Source organism: Dendrobates tinctorius, unplaced genomic scaffold (assembly GCF_039654945.1).
Source record: "Dendrobates tinctorius isolate UK_male_01 unplaced genomic scaffold, ASM3965494v1 ptg000158l, whole genome shotgun sequence".
NCBI classification, from domain to species: Eukaryota; Metazoa; Chordata; class Amphibia; order Anura; family Dendrobatidae; genus Dendrobates; species Dendrobates tinctorius.
In genome coordinates this window covers 29,180,295-29,198,954 of record NW_027361825.1, presented here as the reverse complement: position 1 = coordinate 29,198,954, position 18,660 = coordinate 29,180,295, and the positions used below count along the sequence as shown (strand labels likewise).

General features: G+C 44.2%; 1 protein-coding gene across 3 annotated transcripts in view; it reads right to left on the bottom strand.

The window, feature by feature from the left end:
- Positions 1-18,660, bottom strand: part of LOC141052031 (cytochrome P450 2C8-like) — an 89,509-nt gene that overhangs the window by 32,178 nt on the left and 38,671 nt on the right. For all 3 annotated transcript variants that reach the window (XR_012220730.1, XM_073549208.1, XM_073549207.1), the window contains exons 8-10: positions 11,705-11,892; positions 11,296-11,437; positions 7,452-7,614 (exon numbers count right to left, since the gene is read on the bottom strand). Coding sequence is in view for 2 of the 3 variants with exons in the window: in XM_073549208.1 (XP_073405309.1) it covers positions 7,452-7,614; positions 11,296-11,437; positions 11,705-11,892 (493 nt within the window). In the remaining variant the exon portion in view is untranslated. The remainder of the gene's footprint in view (positions 1-7,451; positions 7,615-11,295; positions 11,438-11,704; positions 11,893-18,660) is intronic.

The following is an 18,660-nucleotide window of genomic DNA, read 5'->3' as shown; positions in this document are numbered from 1 at the left end:
AAAAAAATAAATCAATATTTGCAGGGTGTTTCATAGTTTACTATTAACTTACAGCTAATATCTGCCACAAGGGGGAGAAAATACCATAACAAATTGCAAACAGGGCGTTCTTACAATTTTTACAGTGATTTTACCTTGTGGCAAGGTTGCCTTTCTTTGCACTAAATTTATCCTAGTGTTTGTTAAATTTAGCTCAGACTTAAGGCCCTGTTACACATAACGATGTCCCAGCGATCCCACCAACGATCTGACGTGGATGGGATCGCTGGGACATCGTTAGGCTGATCGCTGGTGAGCTGTCACATAGACAGCCCCAGCGATCAGGACCAGCGAGCAAGCTGGTATCTAATGTAAACATCGGGTATCCAGGAGCCGTGGCTCTTGGATACCCGCTGTTTACCTTGGAAACCAGTGTGTATGCCGGTTTCCAAGGTAAACAGCGGGTATCCAAGAGTCACGGCTCCTGGATACCCGATGTTTACATTAGATACCAGCGTCGCTTATCGCTGGTCTCTCGTTGGCCAGCGGGAGACCAGCGATCAAAAAATGGCCCAGGCCGATCATCGATACCCGGCAGGGGGGGCCAGTCGCTGATCGCTGTGGCATCACGAAATCAGTGATCTCGCTAGCGAGATCACTGTGTGTGACGGGGCCTTTAGATATCGCACTTTTGTTTCGACTTTTTTACCTTCAAATTTTTCTCCACATTGCTAGTGGAGTGAGAATTGTGAGAATTTTTTTGTTACAAAAAATAGGTGGTATTTCTTGTTGAATTGGGGTTTATTTACCCCTATGGCCTTTTAGGATATGTGATAAAATGGCAGGTTTTCTGTGGTAACTACTGGGGGATTAAATACCACAATATCAGGTGTTAAGATCTCCAGGGCATTGTGCAATATTATAGAAAAGCTGTATGATACAGAGCTTTTTTCATCGATTGTTATATGCACTTCAGCACTTTTTCACCTGACCTATCTTTACAAACACCATGTTTTTGCTGTCCCGCTCACCCTTTTGGCTCTTTCCCTTTCTCCCATCCTTTTGATCTAATAGACAGGTAGAGGGGGAGTATCTAGGGGAAGTGAGGGTGAGCCACCGTTTAGCGGGGCGCCATATTGCGTACAAGTTTAGGGTGCCAATCTCCGCAGGAAGGCAGGGACTTTTGGGTAGGGAGACCTGAGGGCAAGTTATGTAAGATAAAAACCTCGGTTACCCTCCAGAGTGATTTTGTTTTGAGGCTGGGGTCAGACTTGCGAGAAACTCGCATGAGTCTCGCATGTCAATACCCAGCACTCGAGACCGTAGAGTGTGGCTGTTTGTATTTCTATGCAGCTGAACCCTCCAGTCCCGAGTGCCAGCGGCAGTGCCGGGTACTGACGTGCGAGACTCGTGCGAGTTTCTCGCAAGTCTGACCCCAGCCATATTGAGAGTATATCCAATTAAATTCTAGTTGGCAGTGATCTGCCTTGTGGTCTCTTTTTTGGAATAGTGTTTTGGTGACACTATTTGTATCAGACAAGTGTCCGTTATAGAAAACTAGTCATCATCACCCCTGAGCACTTATTTTAAGTCCCTTAATTTTCACTTCACCGCTCCTAACCACCCCTTTCACAGTGTACCCTGTTGGATATTAACATTTATGGGCTTAGTCCTGGTGGCTATAACGGGACACCATTCTTGGCTAGACAGGGAGTAACAGGGTGTATCTAGGGGGAGCCATCGTTGAGCGAGGGTGCCAATATTGTGTTCAAGCTAGGGTGCTAACCTCCGCGTTAGGTAGGGGCACAGTAGGATATTATAGGGGAAAAAAAGGCCAGGGATATAATAATTTTTTCTGGGATACCATCAAAACAATCTATGACCGGTGTTATTTGGCCTCTTGAAGTGTAGTAGAGTAGTGTATTATGCTGTGTATTTTTATTGATGATAATCAAAAGTTATATTACAAGGTATTAGTTTCTCTTGTGAGCCACACAGAATATTAACCCAGTGGGTTGTAAATGACAGGTACTTTTCCTGGCTGAATGTAGTGAAACCTCCACCAGGGGGAGCTGGTGAGGGAAGAGAGGTTATACACTAAGAGCAGCAACCCTGAGCAACAGCACAGGTGCCACAGGTAACGAGAGAGAATAGTCAGACGAACCGAGTCAGAAACTAACAGGAGCAGATGTACCAGAAGGAGCAGCAATACACGTAGTCAAAATACCAAAGCCGAGAGTCAGAAAGCCAGAACATGAGCACGGGGTCCAAAATGTGAGACGAAATACGTGGTCGGGGTACAAGCCAGGGAGTCAGATGCCAGAGAGGGAACGTAACAGCAGAGACGAATACCAAGAGACGGGGTCAGAAATCAGTCCGGGTCATACACGTGAATATCAGTCAAAGGCAGGAGGATCACCAGGGTACAAGGGTCAGCGGCTCTAAACTGCAAGCTTGAGCTATCACTAACACTGGTCAGCAGGCTGTGAGGGATTGAAATAGCCCAGCTAGCTCCAGAACGAGGCTGAGGAGATTAACCCCCGCATGACCAGTCCGGAGTGAAGACAGCAGAAGATAAACTCCGGACTGGACCATGACACTGTAATTGTTGTTCCACACATTGATGATTTATTTAGTGTGCTTGGCTGCCTAATATGAACTTTAAGAAGGTGCCCATGCTTTCCTCCTTGTGACAATACAAAGCCAGAATGACTTTCTTTGAGAAATAAACACTAACTTGTCCCAGACTGAACTACAGTAACAGTAATTAAATCCTAGTTTGAAGAATAAAAGCAAATAAGATATTCATGGTTGCAGCATTTGCACTGCACAACTGCAAAACAATAGAAAAAATAATAAGTTGAGAATAATAAATTATCTTCTCATTCACAGTCTATCTGCATTCCATGTACCATATGAGCTATACACATTCCCCAGAAAAAAGGCAGCTGCATCTCCTAGTTGAGCTCTTGCATGGGCTGTGAGTTGTCGGTGACCTCTAAAGTCATACATGATGTGCTCTTCTATAGGTTGAGATGCCCGAACTACATTATCAGCCGAGCTGGTCATGCTATTGTGGCACCCCCAGGAGTATGGTCGCCACAGTGGCATTACCTTCCTCCTAAGGAGTGTTATGTCATGCTTGGAAGCAATAAAGGATCTCTCTGGCAGTTAATCACAACACACAACACAGCTCCCACTCCAGGCCAGCAGAGGGAGCTCCGAACCCAAAACTGGGGGAAGAGCTGCTCTCTGAGGGCCAGGAAGGGGAAATTAGGAGTTCATGTGAGAAGGGCAACATGTGTGGACGTGGAGGAGAGGAGCTGGAAGATTGAGCAGAGTTCAGAGCTCACTTCTAGCTATAGCGCATGATCTGGAGCCCGGTCTCCAAGGTTGTATGGATACTGATGTTCCTGCAACAGAAACCGGAGGAATAGGAAGCTGTAAATGCTCTGTTCCCATATAAGACTCGGAGGCACAACAGCAACGGGTGAGCCAGAAGAAGAAGAAGGCTACAGCTGTCTGCCATACGAGGGAGTTCTAAATGAGAACAAGCAAGTGGAACTTCAGTGTAACACAGTACTGCAAGTACCTAAGATAAGCGCTAGAAAGGAGACTACACAACCCATCTGATAGAGAGATTCCTAAGTTGCTTCCAGGCCGGCCAGCCTCTGTTCCATCTGTAATCTGGAATTCTGGACTGCATTTACCAAGCAAAGTAAAGGTAAAAGAAACTGCACCCTATTGTGTCCTTGCCTTCTTCCTGCAAACTCTCCAGCACTGCTACATCTCTGTGCCAAACACTACTCCCTCTTCCTCAACACCTATCCTCTTCATCTACACTGCCCTGGGACAACGGCCCTGCCTGTGGAGGGCTACACCATCATTGCTGCACCACACCATCTGTCCCAGAGGATCTGTCTGCAGCGTCGGCTTAACACCTTCATTGCCGAACACCACAGGTGGCATCACGAATCATCGACTTATAAACTTTAACAAGCCACTCTTAACCCCTTTTACATGGGCGCCAAGGGCCACCGACCAGGGTCACCGCTACTGTGACACTTCCCTCTGAGATATCGGCCCGGTACCGAGTACCCCACTGCCCTGGGAGGGCGACCCACTATCCTTCTTATCTCTCTTGCGTTATCTGGAATATTACAATGGCTATTTTAGGTGATTTCAACAACAAAATTATTTACTTTTCTGAATTAAAAAAATGCTCTGAAACTGATTCTTGGATTCTTGCAGAATGCAATTTGCTCATTCCTAATTATTATTTATTTTAAAACGCTGTTAATTCCAAGGTTTTTACCATGTACATGAACGCTAAATGGGTTCACACACAAGATATAAAGCAGATACAATTAACATCAACTAAAAGTCACAAACTGGCTCAGAGGTAAAGTGGACCTTGTCCTGACAAGGTTTACAACCTATAAAGTATGGTGGAAAAGACAATGGATAAGGTGGTTGAACACAGCTATGGTGGTAGCAGACGGTTTTGACGGTTGTAGGCTTTTCGGGTTGCGCTTGGAAGCCTTCATTCATGGAGAACAACTTTAGAGAATAAGCCAAGGTAGAAATTTCCCAAAACATGGGGGATTCATGGGAAAGATCTTAGAGATGATTGTGTTATGAGCAGACAAAAGTAGGGAAAACTTGATTATCTAAAATATGTCCAATGCAAATATATCAATTGGACTTCAAACAATGAAAAAAACAGTGGTTGCGGTATGGAGACAATCACATGTAATGAGGAGGAGATCGAATAAAATAAAATACAATGAATCTTTATTTAAACATTCTACTAAAACATAATTAAATATCACAGAGTTCCTAGTCAAGGGACTCCACACTAACCAGAATAATAAAAGCTAAATAGCTATATGAATATAGAAGAACATTCCATAAGAACAGAAATCTAATTACCGTATTTTTCAGACTATAAGACGCACTTTTTCCACCCAAAATTTTTTGGGGAAAACAGGGGTGTGTCTTATAGTTGGAATGTACTTACAAATAGTGTGGTGTTGTAGAAGGGAGGACCGGGATGCCAGAGCTGCTGAAGCGCTGGGTGTGGAACTGCTGGGGTCGAACCTCCTGTTCTTGGGGGGGAACATGATTGCAGCCAGAGCGAGCCAGTAACCAGGGTAAAGGGGGTGTGGCCAGTTAGTGTGAGGTAAAATTGGTTGCATGGCAACAGAAGCCGTCTTCCCTCTAGAACGCTGATGCAGTACAGACTGCAAATGCTGTGAGGGGAGCGACAGGCCGCATGCGGCATAAAGAGAAAGGGTGGCATAGTGAGGGACTCACCGAAACCAGCGGGTGCACAGTGGAGTGTGCGACCGACGGAGTATCGCTGCTCTGACATCCAGAGAGGTGCACATCGGGCAGAGCATTGCCGCACAGCCCTTCAGGTGACGGTGGCTGCTGAAAGAGAGGAAACCTGTGGAGAGATCTATTCTTTTGCTCTGCAAATATATGGACTAGGGGCTCAGCGGCCAAAATCGGAGACCGCCCACTGCCACCAGAAGTAAGACTGTGTGCTGGGCGAGGATGCCAGCAGACACCACACCGACAGCTGCCAGCATCCTGCTATCCATGGGACCTTAAGCAAGTGACAGGCTGCGGAACCACGATAAGTGATCTGTTAACCAGATACTTTGCTACTGTTGATTAATTAAATCTAGTTAACCCCTGCAGCATTTGTGTTACTGCATCCCAGCACCTGCATATTATAGTGACAGCAGGAGTCGGGCGATTCTTCTGGTGGTGCAACGCTGAAGGGCGATGATTTCATTCCCATCCTAGCCTGGTGCGGCAGGTTCAGTTGTGCTCAGTGATGCAGGGCAACGCTGAAGGGCGATGATCTCATTCCCATCCTAGCCTGGTGCGGCAGGTTCAGTTGTGCTCAGTGATGCAGGGGCTCTGGCGACATTTTGTGAAACCCCGGAGCCCCTGCTCTTCCATAGCCTCTATGCTGTGGTCTCTGGGAAAATGGCCACCGGAGTCAACGCTTTCGCAGATTGAGATCTCCGCGACTAGATCTCTTCCCGAGATCTCGGTGTTGAGATCTCAATCTGCACATGCACTACCTCTGGTGGCCATTTTCCCAGAGACCACAGCATTGAGGCAATGGAAGTGCAGGGGCTCTGGGCTTTCACAAAATGTCGCCGGAGCTCATGCACCACAGAGCACCGTCTAACCTGCCGCACCAGTCTGGGTCATATCATTGCCGGACATCCAAAACCCACTGTAACTGCACTCCACCAGTGTTGCCGATTCCCCCAGGGTAAACTGAATTCAGGACTATAAGACAGACCCTCAGTTTTTCTACTGAAAATTTGGGGTGCATCTTATGGTCCGGTGCGTCTTATAGTCCAAAAAATATGGTAAATCAGCATCAAATGATCTTCCACGTAATTATATCAAATGGGTCAGAGAGTACGTCAACGCATATGTACTGAATATCAGAAAACAAGGCAAAACCTATAGCAATAAACTATGCAAAACAAACCTGCTATCAATATAATATACATACAGAACACAAAATCACATAATGTAATGACATGGGCCCATAAATATACACTAGAAAATAGCTGTGGTGTTACTAATACCTTCCCTAATATGGTAAGTCTACCTAGACTCTATCATAATATTAATATACCAAAGGATGTAAGATGCCGTACACATCGCACAACAAATAAAATAAATGTCATAGCCAATAAACTACCTACAGAGTTGGACGGCAGGAAAAAGCCTGGATAGAGCGGTGTCCACCTCACCCCAACACGTGTTTCACCTCTTGCTTCTTCGGGGGGTGGGTATCCAGAAACATGACAATGACTATTTTAGGCAATTTGTATGAAACAAATCAAGAATTATACAGATTTGCTAACTTTTCTGAGTTAAAAGAAATGCGCTGAAACGGATTCTTGCAGAATGAATCAATTTGCTTCTCCCGAATTATAATTTATTTTAAAGCGCTGGTAATTCTTGGTGTTGTACTGTGCATGAACGTTAAATGGGTTCAGACACACAAAATATAAAAACGCAGTTATAATTAACGTGAACTAAATTTCACAAACTGGCTCTGAGCTAAACAGGACCCTGTCCTCACAAGGCTTACAACTTATAAGCTATGGTGGAAAAGACAATGTATAAGGGGGTCGAAAACCGCTCAGGTGGTAGATGGGTGGTAGCAGAATTATTGATGGTTGTCGACTTTTCAGGTTCCGCTTGGAGGCTTCAATCATGAGAAAAGATCTTACAGTATGTGTCGAGATAGCAATTTCCCAAAACATGGGAGATTGATGGGAAAGATCTTAGAGAGAATTGTAGGATGAGCAGACAAAAGTAGGGCATAGGGCAAAGAAGGAGATCTTGTAATTTATTTATTTAGGTGGTTAACCAAGCAAAAAAATAAAAGAGAACTTTCTAGTCTCTTCCATCATCTGGGAATCACATACATCTTGTAGGTCCTTGGTATTACTCCGTTTTTATTTGGTTCTGGGGTGATTTCAATATCCTCTTTGTCTATTACTGATTTCAGGTTAAATTTCTGCAATATGGTGGTAAAAAAAAGAAATATTTCCACCTGTGCCAGACCTTCTCCGATGCAACTCCTTTTGCCTGTAGTAAAGGGGTACCAATAATGATAATGAGAAGCTCATTTCGACATGTACCAATGAAAAACGAGATCACAACTTTCATAAGACCTGGACACAAGTATATATTTGTATTGTAAAGTGCGATACTTGTGATGAGATTTATCATCTTTTAAGTTTTATCCTAAAACAGTGCGAAATAAGACATTTGTTACAACTGCATTACAAGACTTTTTACTCTTTATTTTTGTTTTAGAGAAAAAATAATAATTTAAGGATCAAGTCATCACACAGAGATTTCATATAAGTTTTGAAATTGTTGCTACAGTGGAAAGTTTCCATGAGGAGACATAACTGAACATTGAAAGTACTCCCTTTAGTATTATTATTATTATTATTATTTATTATTATAGTGCCATTTATTCTATGGCACTTTATATGTGAGATAACTACAAACTCTGTCATGATTTTCACTACTGTGTCCTTTCAGATGCCCTCTACAGTTAGGTCCATATATATTTGGACAGAGACAACATTTTTCTAATTTTGGTTCTAGACATTACCACAATGAATTTTAAGCAAAACAATTCTGATGCAGTTGAAGTTCAGACTTTCAGCTTTCATTTGAGGGTATCCACATTAAAATTGGATGAAGGGTTTAGGAGTTTCAGCTCCTTAACATGTGCCACCCTGGTTTTAAAGGGCTCAAAAGTAATTGGACAATTGACTCCAAGGCTATTTCATGGACAGGTGTGGACAATCCCTTTGTTATGTCATTCTCAATTAAGCAGATAAAAGGCCTGGAGTTGATTGAGGTGTGATGCTTGCATTTGGAAGGTTTTGCTATGAAGGAAACAGCGGTCAAAGGAGCTCTCCATACAGGTGAAACAAGCCATCCTTAAGCTGCAAAAACAGAAAAAACCCATCCAAGAAATTGCTACAACATTAGGAGTGGCAAAATCTACAGTTTAGTACATCCTGAGAAAGAAAGAAAGCACTGGTGAACTCATCAATGCAAAAAGACCTGGGTGCCCACGGAAGACAACAGTGGTGGATGATCGCAGAATAGTCTCCATGGTGAAGAGAAAACCCTTCACAACAGGCAACCAAGTGAACAACACTCTCCAGGAGGTAGGCGTATCAATATCCAAATCTACCATAAAGAGAAGACTGCATGAACGTAAATACAGAGGGTTCACTGCACGGTGCAAGCCACTCATAAGCATCAAGAATCAAAAGGCTAGACTGGACTTTGCTAAAAAACATCTAAAAAAGCCAGCACAGTTCTGGAAGTACATTCTTTGGACAGATGAAACCAAGATCAACCTCCACCAGAATGATGGAAAGAGAAAAGTATGGTGAAGGCGAGGTACAGCTCATGATCCAAAGCATACCACATCTGTAAAACACGGCGGAGGCAGTGTGATGACTTGGGCATGCATGGCTGCCTGTGGCATTGGGTCACTAGTGTTTATTGATGATGTGACACAGGACAGAAGCAGCCGAATTAATTCTGAGGTATTCAGAGCCATACTGTGTGCTCAGATCCAGCCAAATGCAGCCAAACTGATTGGTCGTCGTTTCATACTACAGATGGACAATGACCCAAAACATAAAGCCAAAGCAGCCCAGCAGTTTATTAAAGCAAAGAAGTGGAATATTCTAGAATGGCCAAGTCAGTCACCTGATCTCAACCCAATTGAGCATGCATTTCACTTGTTAAACACTAAACTTCAGACAGAAAGGCCCACAAACAAACAGCAACTGAAAACCACCGCAGTGAAGGCCTGGCAGAGCATCAAAAAGGAGAAAACACAGCGTCTGGTGATGTCCATGAGTTCAAGACTTCAGGCAGTCATTGCCAACAAAGGGTTTTCAACCAAGTACTAGAAATGAACATTTTATTTACAATTATTTAATCTGTCCAATTACTTTTGGTCCCTTTAAAAACAGGGTGGCACATGTTCAGGAGCTGAAACTCCGAAATCCTTCATCCAATTTTAATGTGGATACCCTCAAATGAAAGCTGAAAGTCTGAACTTCAACTGCATCTGAATTGTTTTGTTTAAAATTCATTGTGGTAATGTCTAGAACCAAAATTAGAAAAATGTTGTCTCTGTCCAAATATATATGGACCTAACTGTACATTCCAGTTTAGACTGCCTTGTCTCTTCAGTATCTGTTGTTCAGATTTCTCTCATCTTCTGGAGGCTTCATATCGGCTGCAATGCTAGTCGTTTCAATTTAAATCTATATAGATCTTAAACAGTCAAGGAGATATTAGTCAAGGTAGGCAATGTGTATGGCTGGTTTCACACTTGCGTTTTTTGCGCAAAAAAACGCATGCATTTTTTCCTATACTTTACATGGGTGCGCATACACATGCGTTTTAACGCGTTTGTATGCACATGCGTTTTTTTGTCGTGTGCCCTCGGGCGCACAAAATGCATCCTGTTGCATTTTTTGTGTGTCCGACTTGTCCCAAAAAAACGCATGCGCACACAATGCGCACAAAATTCACCTAAACACTCATTATAGTCTATGGGTGCGCATGGTATTGCGAATGTCAGCGCAAAAAAAAAAGCATGCGTTTTTTTTAAAACCATGCACAAAACCGCAAAAAAACACACACAAAGTTTTTTATGTGCGTTTGCACTGCGCACGGTGCGCAGCGCAAAAAAAACGCAAGTGTGAAAGTAGCCTAAGCCACTTTTAGTTGGATCCTTTAACATCTATTATGTCTACTACCCATTTTTTATCCCACTGAGGTCCAACCGGTACAATTCCATAGAGAAGCCACTGATGGACTACATACATTCCCAGTAGAAGAGGACATTAGTGTTAAAAGTTGTAAGTCATGTCTGAATTATGGCTAACCTATGAGACATCTCTGCTTGAAATCAATGCCATTTTCAGAAAACAAAATAGGATTTCAGTGCTGATTTCACAACCAAATTCTAAAACTAGTGCATATACATAATATGTAAGTCCATCCTAAATTTAACATACTGGTGGGTGATAGCTAATACTTGTCTCATTCCTGGGTAAATAAGATGATTCTACATGAATCTTCTATACTACCATCAGTTGACAACCCCCATGATACACTTTTGACATTGTTTTATATGATTTAGGCCTCATACCCATTGGCGATTAAAAAAACGGTCCGATTTCTGGACTGTAAAAAAGGGTGGAGTGCTATGCGAGTGTCATGCGATTTCTATGTGATTTTTAATCTTTCCATCCGTTTTCTATCCGTTTTACATCCGTTTGCAAATCGTTTTTTTTTTCGCAGCAACCATTTTTCTACAGTCATTTACAGGACTATTTACAGTGTTCTATGCCACAGAATGGTAATGTATCCGTTTAAAACGGATGGAAAACGGATGGTCCGTTTTTGGTCCGTTTTTTTAATCGCACCAATTGACTTGCATTGGCAAAAATCGCAGCAAATCACAGCATGCTGAGATTTTTTTCTCAGTCCGATTTTGGATGGGAAAAAAATCACAAGTGAGGTGTCACCCATTGACTAACATTGGTCAGAGTGCAATCCGATTTTAAATCAGATAGCAAAGGTCCGATTTTATCACCAGTGAGTATGAGCCCTTAAAGAGGTCAATTAGTATTGTGATTAAATTGTGTTAGAGAAATGTCGGACAAAAGTAAGGAAGCCTATGAAATTTTAACTAATGTAGCAACACATTACCTAATGAAAAAGGCACAAATGCTTCATTCTTCCGGAAGCTGCCATCGTCGTTCAGAAAGTTTGTTGGATCAAACTGTTCCGGGTTTTTAAAATATTTGGGATCCCTCAAGACGGATGTCAGCGTTGTAACAACGGTAGTGCCCTGCAAAACCAGAGGGTGAACTTCAGCTCAAAAACTTGACAGCATCATAATTTTATAAGGTTTCCCATCACATGACTTTTTTCCTCTTTTCACTGTATTTATTTGTTACACTCATATTCTGTATATGGTTTAGCATCTTTGAACTTCAAAAAACCTTTATATCTTTTGAGTATCTGTATACAGTATGTCATGGCTATATTTGAGACCCATAGTAAATATAACAGATGCTGGGATCCAGCATTAAGGTAACAGTTTATTGTTTCTGACCTTGGGAATGTGATATCCTCGGAATGTTGTATCCTGACTGGTTGCATGTGGAAGTCCCAAAGGTGCGATGGCTGCAAACCTCTGAATTTCATGTATAACGGCATCTGTGTAAGGCATCTGGACTCGATCTTCTACAGAAGGACATTGGTTCTGACCAATCACACGATCCATCTCCTCATGAATCTTACCTTTGTGGGCACATATAACAATTCATGGTTTGAAAGGTATGACCAAAATATAAAATTATTCTGTTACCTATTATCTTTATGGTATACTTCTTATAGTAAAACCCCAGAAGACATGGCGCCAGGAAGGTAGACATTTTGAGGTGCCCAAATCAGCAAGGCTCTAGTTTGATTCTAACAAAAGCTACCATCTCCTGGATTACCCAAAATAATTTAGGGGATATTTTATATTTATATTTTTTACAAAATCAATAATGTAATTTTTATTCACATCTGATTAATTATTTTCTAATACGTAGGAATTGTCTATATTGGAAAACCAATTAACATATACCCCTAACCGAAACACTCCTTGGGGTAACCTCTCTCATCACTCATCTCATCAGGTTGTATAAGGGAATGTTGTTCATTTGTGCATTAACTATGGCATTAAGTTTTGGGGATCTTGATTTTCTACCATGTATTTCATAGTCCATTGACCCTATATGGGTATTATTTTTAACTAGCAAAAAACTCAAGATAAAAAGCGGACGGCACAGCTGTTACCGTGTGACTTCAAATGATGTGCGGCATGCAGAAGCCCAGCAGCTGGGAATCTCGGGTGCCAGACCTGGAAACAGTCAATCCTGGGAATCCATGCAAAGAGAAGAGGTCTCACTCATCGAGATTGAAGTTTCACTGATTTATTGAACATGTCAAGTTGGGGGAGTGACATAAGGATTGCAAGGTAGGCTGACAACGGCCGTTTCGCGCTGCTCGAGCGCTTCAACGGGTCAAACAGTGGGGGGAAGTGCCGGGTTCATATGGAAATCACATCACTCCGTACCTCCTCTCTCCACAGCTGCTGTCTAAGTGACATTAGTGAATTAAAAATATGCTGAGATGCATTACAATATACAAAAAGCATAAATACAACTTACTGCACAAGTAGAAAAATGGTTACATCGAGAGATAAATTACAATGCATATTCATATATCGAAGACTACTGTTATTTTCATATGTCGAAAACTACTATTTTTTTCCTTATGGAAGACATCTACAGTCATATGTATCCAGAGACCAAACTGTCTCACTATTATTAAACTATTAATATACTCACAGGGAAGAAAAAAAAAAAGCAGTCCTCCCAGAAGGAGTTAAGAGGGAAAGGCAAGACGGAACGATGGAGCTACCCAAAGGGGGGTAGAGGGAAGAACATCCTTGTCCCTCAGCAACAGCAACCCCGGACAAACAGTGACTCCCCGGTAGGGGGTCGACTCACTCAGTTTTTCGCCCAATGGCAGGCCACGACCTCGAACCAGTGGATCCTGCACACTGTACAATTTGGGCTGAAACTGGAGTTCGAACACCCCCCCCCACTGTTTAAGAGTCACCCCTGCACAGTCCCCAAGTCTCCAAAAGATTCTACTTCTCCAGATACAAGATCTATTACGGGAAGGAGTAATCTCATACGTACCTCAACAGGAAATAGGTAGAGGACATTACTCCCGCCTATTACTGGTGAAGAAGCCCTCTGGAAAGTACAGGCTTATCATAAACCTGAAACCCCTGAATCGCTTTATCAGATACCGGAGGTTCAAGATGGAGTCAGTAAAATTGGCAATCCCTCTTATTGGGCAGGGCTGGCTGGTGGCTACGATAGACCTAAGGGACGATTATTACCATGTCCCAATTCATCCGGATCACAGGAAGTTCCTGAGGTTCACGGTCTCCCATGACCAGGGGATCAGCCATCTCCAGTTCAACGCCCTCCCATTTGGCATATCCCCAGCACCAAGAGTATTTACGAAAATTATGAGGGAAGCAGTCATTTCTATCCAGGGAATATGCATTGTCCCATATTTACATGATCAGCTCATTGTCACTCCATCGGTATCCCGGCTGAACCAGGACATATCAAAGACCCTACAGATCCTCGATTCCCTAGGTTGGATCCCGAATCTTCAGAAGTCGGACCTTCATCCTTCCCCAAGGAAAAAATTCCTGGGGATCCTCTTAGACTCGGAAAAAAGGACATGCTTTCTTCCCAAGGATCGTCAATCAGACCTTCGTCAGAGAATTATCCGGTTCAGAGAACAAAGGGCACAGACTCTGAGGGACGCCATGTCTATCCTGGGGTCCCTGACATCATGTATTCAGGCGGTATCTTGGGCACAGGCATATACGCGAATCATCCAGTCATACGTCCTGGTAAACTCAAGGAAGTATCAAAACAATCTGTCAAAAAGGATTTCACTTCCAGGACACGTAAAATCGGCCCTCTTGTGGTGGCTGAATTACCGGAACTTGAGGCGGGGAATAAACTGGGACCAGCTTCCTCTGAAAATACTTTGTACCGATGCCAGTCTGAGAGGTTGAAGAGCCGTGGTGGAGGAGTCTAACTTCCAGGGACGATGGTCACAGAACATAAGAACCAGATCCTCGAATCTAAAGGGAATTGAAGGCAGTGGAGGAAGCACTAAAAGCCGCTTCATCCCTTATCCAGAACCATCATGTTTGGATCTATTCTGACAACGTAACCAAGGTAGCATATCTCAGACATCAGGGGGGTACGAAGTATGCCAGTCTGAAGACAGTGGCAACAAGAATTTTCCTCTAGGCAGAAAAGCACCTATTATCCATCTGTACGGTACACCTGAAAAGGTCGGAAAACATCCAGGCCGACTTCCTAAGCAGGAATGACGTCCATCCGGGAGAGTGGTGTCTGAATCAAGAGGTCTTCCACAGTCTCTGACCACAAAATGGGGAGATCCAGAAGTCGACCTATTTGCGAAAGCTCAAAATGCAAAAACAGCAATCTATTTCTCCCTCGGTCCCACGTACGGAGCCCTGGGGACGGACGCGTTCGCCCATTCATGGGTCTTCAGACTGGCCTATGCCTTTCTGCCGATCCCTATGCTGGCAAGGACGCTGCAGAAAATCCGATCAGACAGGGTCACGACAATCCTGGTGGCTCCAATGTGGCCAGGACGAAGCTGGTACAGCGCCCTGTTAGACATGGCCCTGGAAGGTCCCTTGCTTCTACCCCCAAAAATTGACCTCCTTTTCCAGGGTCCCTTACTGCACCCAAACCCCAGCAAATCTAGCAGCTTGGCTATTGAGGCCAACATTCTGAAGGCCAAAGGGCTATCGGATGAGGTAATCCGGACCCTTCAAAAAAGCAGAAAGCCGGTAACAAATGCCATATATGGCAAAATATGGAAGAAGTTCTCTTCCTGGTGTTTTCCTGAGGTCCCTGACCCCTTCCATCCAAAATATTGCCCAGGTCCTAGATTTCCTACAAAAAGGATTAGAGCTAGGACTTACTCCAAGCACGCTAAGGGTACAAGTATCTGCCCTTAGTTCCTTTTTTGACCAGGACCTAGACAGACACCGTTGGGTTAAACGATTCATGATCGCTGAAGCAGAATACGGCCTACACTCCCTAGTCGGGTTCCCCCTGGGATCTTAATATAGTGCTGAATAACCTAACACAGGCCCCGTTTGAGCCCCTGTCAGAAATTTAATTAAGGATCCTCACTAGAGTTGAGCGACTTTTGGTTTTTTAGGGTCGCGTTTCGTTTCGTGAAACCCGACTTTTCCAAAAGTCGGGTCGAGCAAGATCGTCCGATTATAGGGAAAAGTCGGGGTCGTCCCGAAACACAAAACCCAATGTAAGTCAATGGGGAATGAAAGTCGGCAGTGAGAGGAGGACAGGAAACACACCTACAGTGCCCATTTGAATGCCAAAAGCATCAATTCTTCTTTCTTAAGCTTGTCAACCTTAATTAACTTCATAATACAAGTTACGCACTGAAAAATGGGGGTTATTTGGCTACAAACTGTGGGGGGGGAGGGCTGGCTCCAGGTTTTCATGTGCCCTGGGCGAAAGAGCGCCCCTTTAACACATACCACAACTCATCATGCTCCGATACGGCAGAGAAATAGCGGTATAGTCCAATGAAAAATACCTCACTTTTTACATCTCATGACGAGGCCCATCTATTTCTCCATACAGAATCATTGGTCCCATATAATGTTTGAAACAGTATATGATGAGCTCCACATAATGCTACAGTATATGTTGGTCCCCATGGATGAAGCTCCACTGTCTTATGGGCCCAAATAATGCTCCAAACATAATGGGCCCCATTTCTAATGCTCTAGTGTATAATGGGCCCTGTAAATGATGCTCCAGTGTCTGATGTCCACCTTTGGAATGTTCCAGTGTATGGTGGGCCCCATCTATCATTCTCCAGAGTATAGTGCTCCCCAAAAATTGCTGTCCCAACATTGAAAACAATCAAATAAGTCTCCTCGCTAGGGAATCCCTGTACTTGTCTGGACAGGTGCTGTAGCTTGCTTAACAGCTCGCCAGCCGTTCTCACGCCCAGTATGGATTACACGTGATTGCACAAAGGTGAGAAAGGGTACCGTATCCCCAGATAACATGTATGGATAGCGTACACATTCAAAATATATGTCTATACAGCATGAGGCAGGCTCAGACGGTGTTAGGCCCAGTATGGATTGCACAAAGGTTAGAAAGGGTACCGTATCCCCGGATAACATGTATGGATAGCGTACACATTCAAAATATATGTCTATACAGCATGAGGCAGGCTCAGACGGTGTTAGGCCCAGTATGGATTGCACGTGATTGCACAAAGGTTAGAAAGGGTACCGTATCCCTGGATAACATGTATGGATAGCGTACACATTCAAAATATATGTCTATACAGCATGAGGCAGGCTCAGACGGTGTTAGGCCCAGTATGGATTGCATGTGATTGCACAAAGGTTAGAAAGGGTACCGTATCACCAGATAACATGTATGGATAGCGTACACATTCAAAATATATGTCTATACAGCATGAGGCAGGCTCAGACGGTGTTAGGCCCAGTATGGATTGCACGTGATTGCACAAAGGTTAGAAAGAGTACCGTATCACCGGATAACATGTATGGATAGCGTACACATTCAAAATATATGTCTATACAGCATGAGGCAGGCTCAGACGGTGTTAGGCCCAGTATGGATTGCACGTGATTGCACAAAGGTTATAAAGGGTACCGTATCCCCGGATAACATGTATGGATAGCGTACACATTCAAAATATATGTCTATACAGCATGAGGCAGGCTCAGACGGTGTTAGGCCCAGTATGGATTGCACGTGATTGCACAAAGGTTAGAAAGGGTACCGTATCACCGGATAACATGTATGGATAGCGTACACATTCAAAATATATGTCTATACAGCATGAGGCAGGCTCAGACGGTGTTAGGCCCAGTATGGATTGCACGTGATTGCACAAAGGTTAGAAAGGGTACCGTATCCCCGGATAACATGTATGGATAGCGTACACATTCAAAATATATGTCTCAGGAGGCAGGCTCAGACGGTGTTAGGCCCAGTATGGATTGCACGTGATAGCACAAAGGTTAGAAAGGGTACCATATCCCCGGATAACATGTATGGATAGCGTACACATTCAAAATATATGTCTATACATCAGGAGGCAGGCTCAGACGGTGTCAGGCACAGTATGGATTTGACGGCCCAGATTACACAGCGGAGGAGCAGGGAGAGGTAAAGATTGCAAATGCTGGGGCCCTGCCCAACAAGGGGGGCCCACTCGTGGGCGTCGGTACTGGCACTGGGCCCCTCATAGTACAGCGGTGTGTCTGACGGCGGGTGTGCACCACCACCGTCAGAGACACTTGATTGCACTATGAGGGACCCTGTGCCAGTGCCCGCGCCCAAGAGTCGGCCTACCAACCTGTCCAGGGCAACGGCACTTGCACGGTGTCGTGCGCTAGGTGGTGACCCCGGCCATGGGGGGGGAGGCAGCACAGTTAGGGAGTTTTAGAAAGTGGCATATGTTGATGTTGGACATTCAGCTGATGCAAAAGGCGAAATAGGTGAAGTACCAGGAAGAGGTGGACCAAAGCAAGCCATTTTTCTGTCACCCTATGTGTCATCAGGGGAAGGTGGGACAAAATCCTTGGAAACCCATGCGTGGTTCATTTTAATGAAGGTTAGATCATCCACATTTTGGGTTGACAGACGGGTCCTTTTTTCTGTCAGGATTGATCCAGCTGCACTGAAGACTCTTTCCGATAGCACACTTGCAGCTGGGCAAGCGAGCTCCTGTAAGGCATATTGGGCCAATTCAGGCCAGGTGTCCAGTTTAGCGGCCCAATAGTCAAAGGGGAATGACCTGTGTGGGAGAACATCGATATGGGAGGAAAAGTAGTTTGTAACCATAGTTGACAACTGCTGTCTCCTGTCACTTTCCATCGATGCAGTATTACCAGTTGTGTGAGCGGTATTTGAAAAATCAGTCCACAACATTGTCATGAAACCCCTGTCTCCAACGCCACTTCTGCTGTGTGCACCACGAACACCTCTGCCAAGCTGCCCCCGGCCCGTACGGCTCGTGTAAGAACCATCACCGCTGCTGTGTGCTGGGAATGCCTCAAGCAACCGATTTACCAGAGTTGCTTGTTTATTAGCCAATATTAGGTCAAGGTTCTCCTGTGGCATGATGTTTTGTAATTTGCCTTTATAGCGTGGATCCAGGATGCTGGCCAACCAGTAGTCGTCATCGTTCATCATTTTGGCAATGCGGGGGTCCCTTTTTAGGATCCACAAGGCATAATCTGACATGTGGGCCAATGTTCCCGGTGTCAATGATGCACTGCGAGTGCTGGGTGGAGGAGCACTTTCTGGCAAATCCACATCCCTCCAGTCACGCACAAACCCTGTACCAGACCTTGCCACGCCA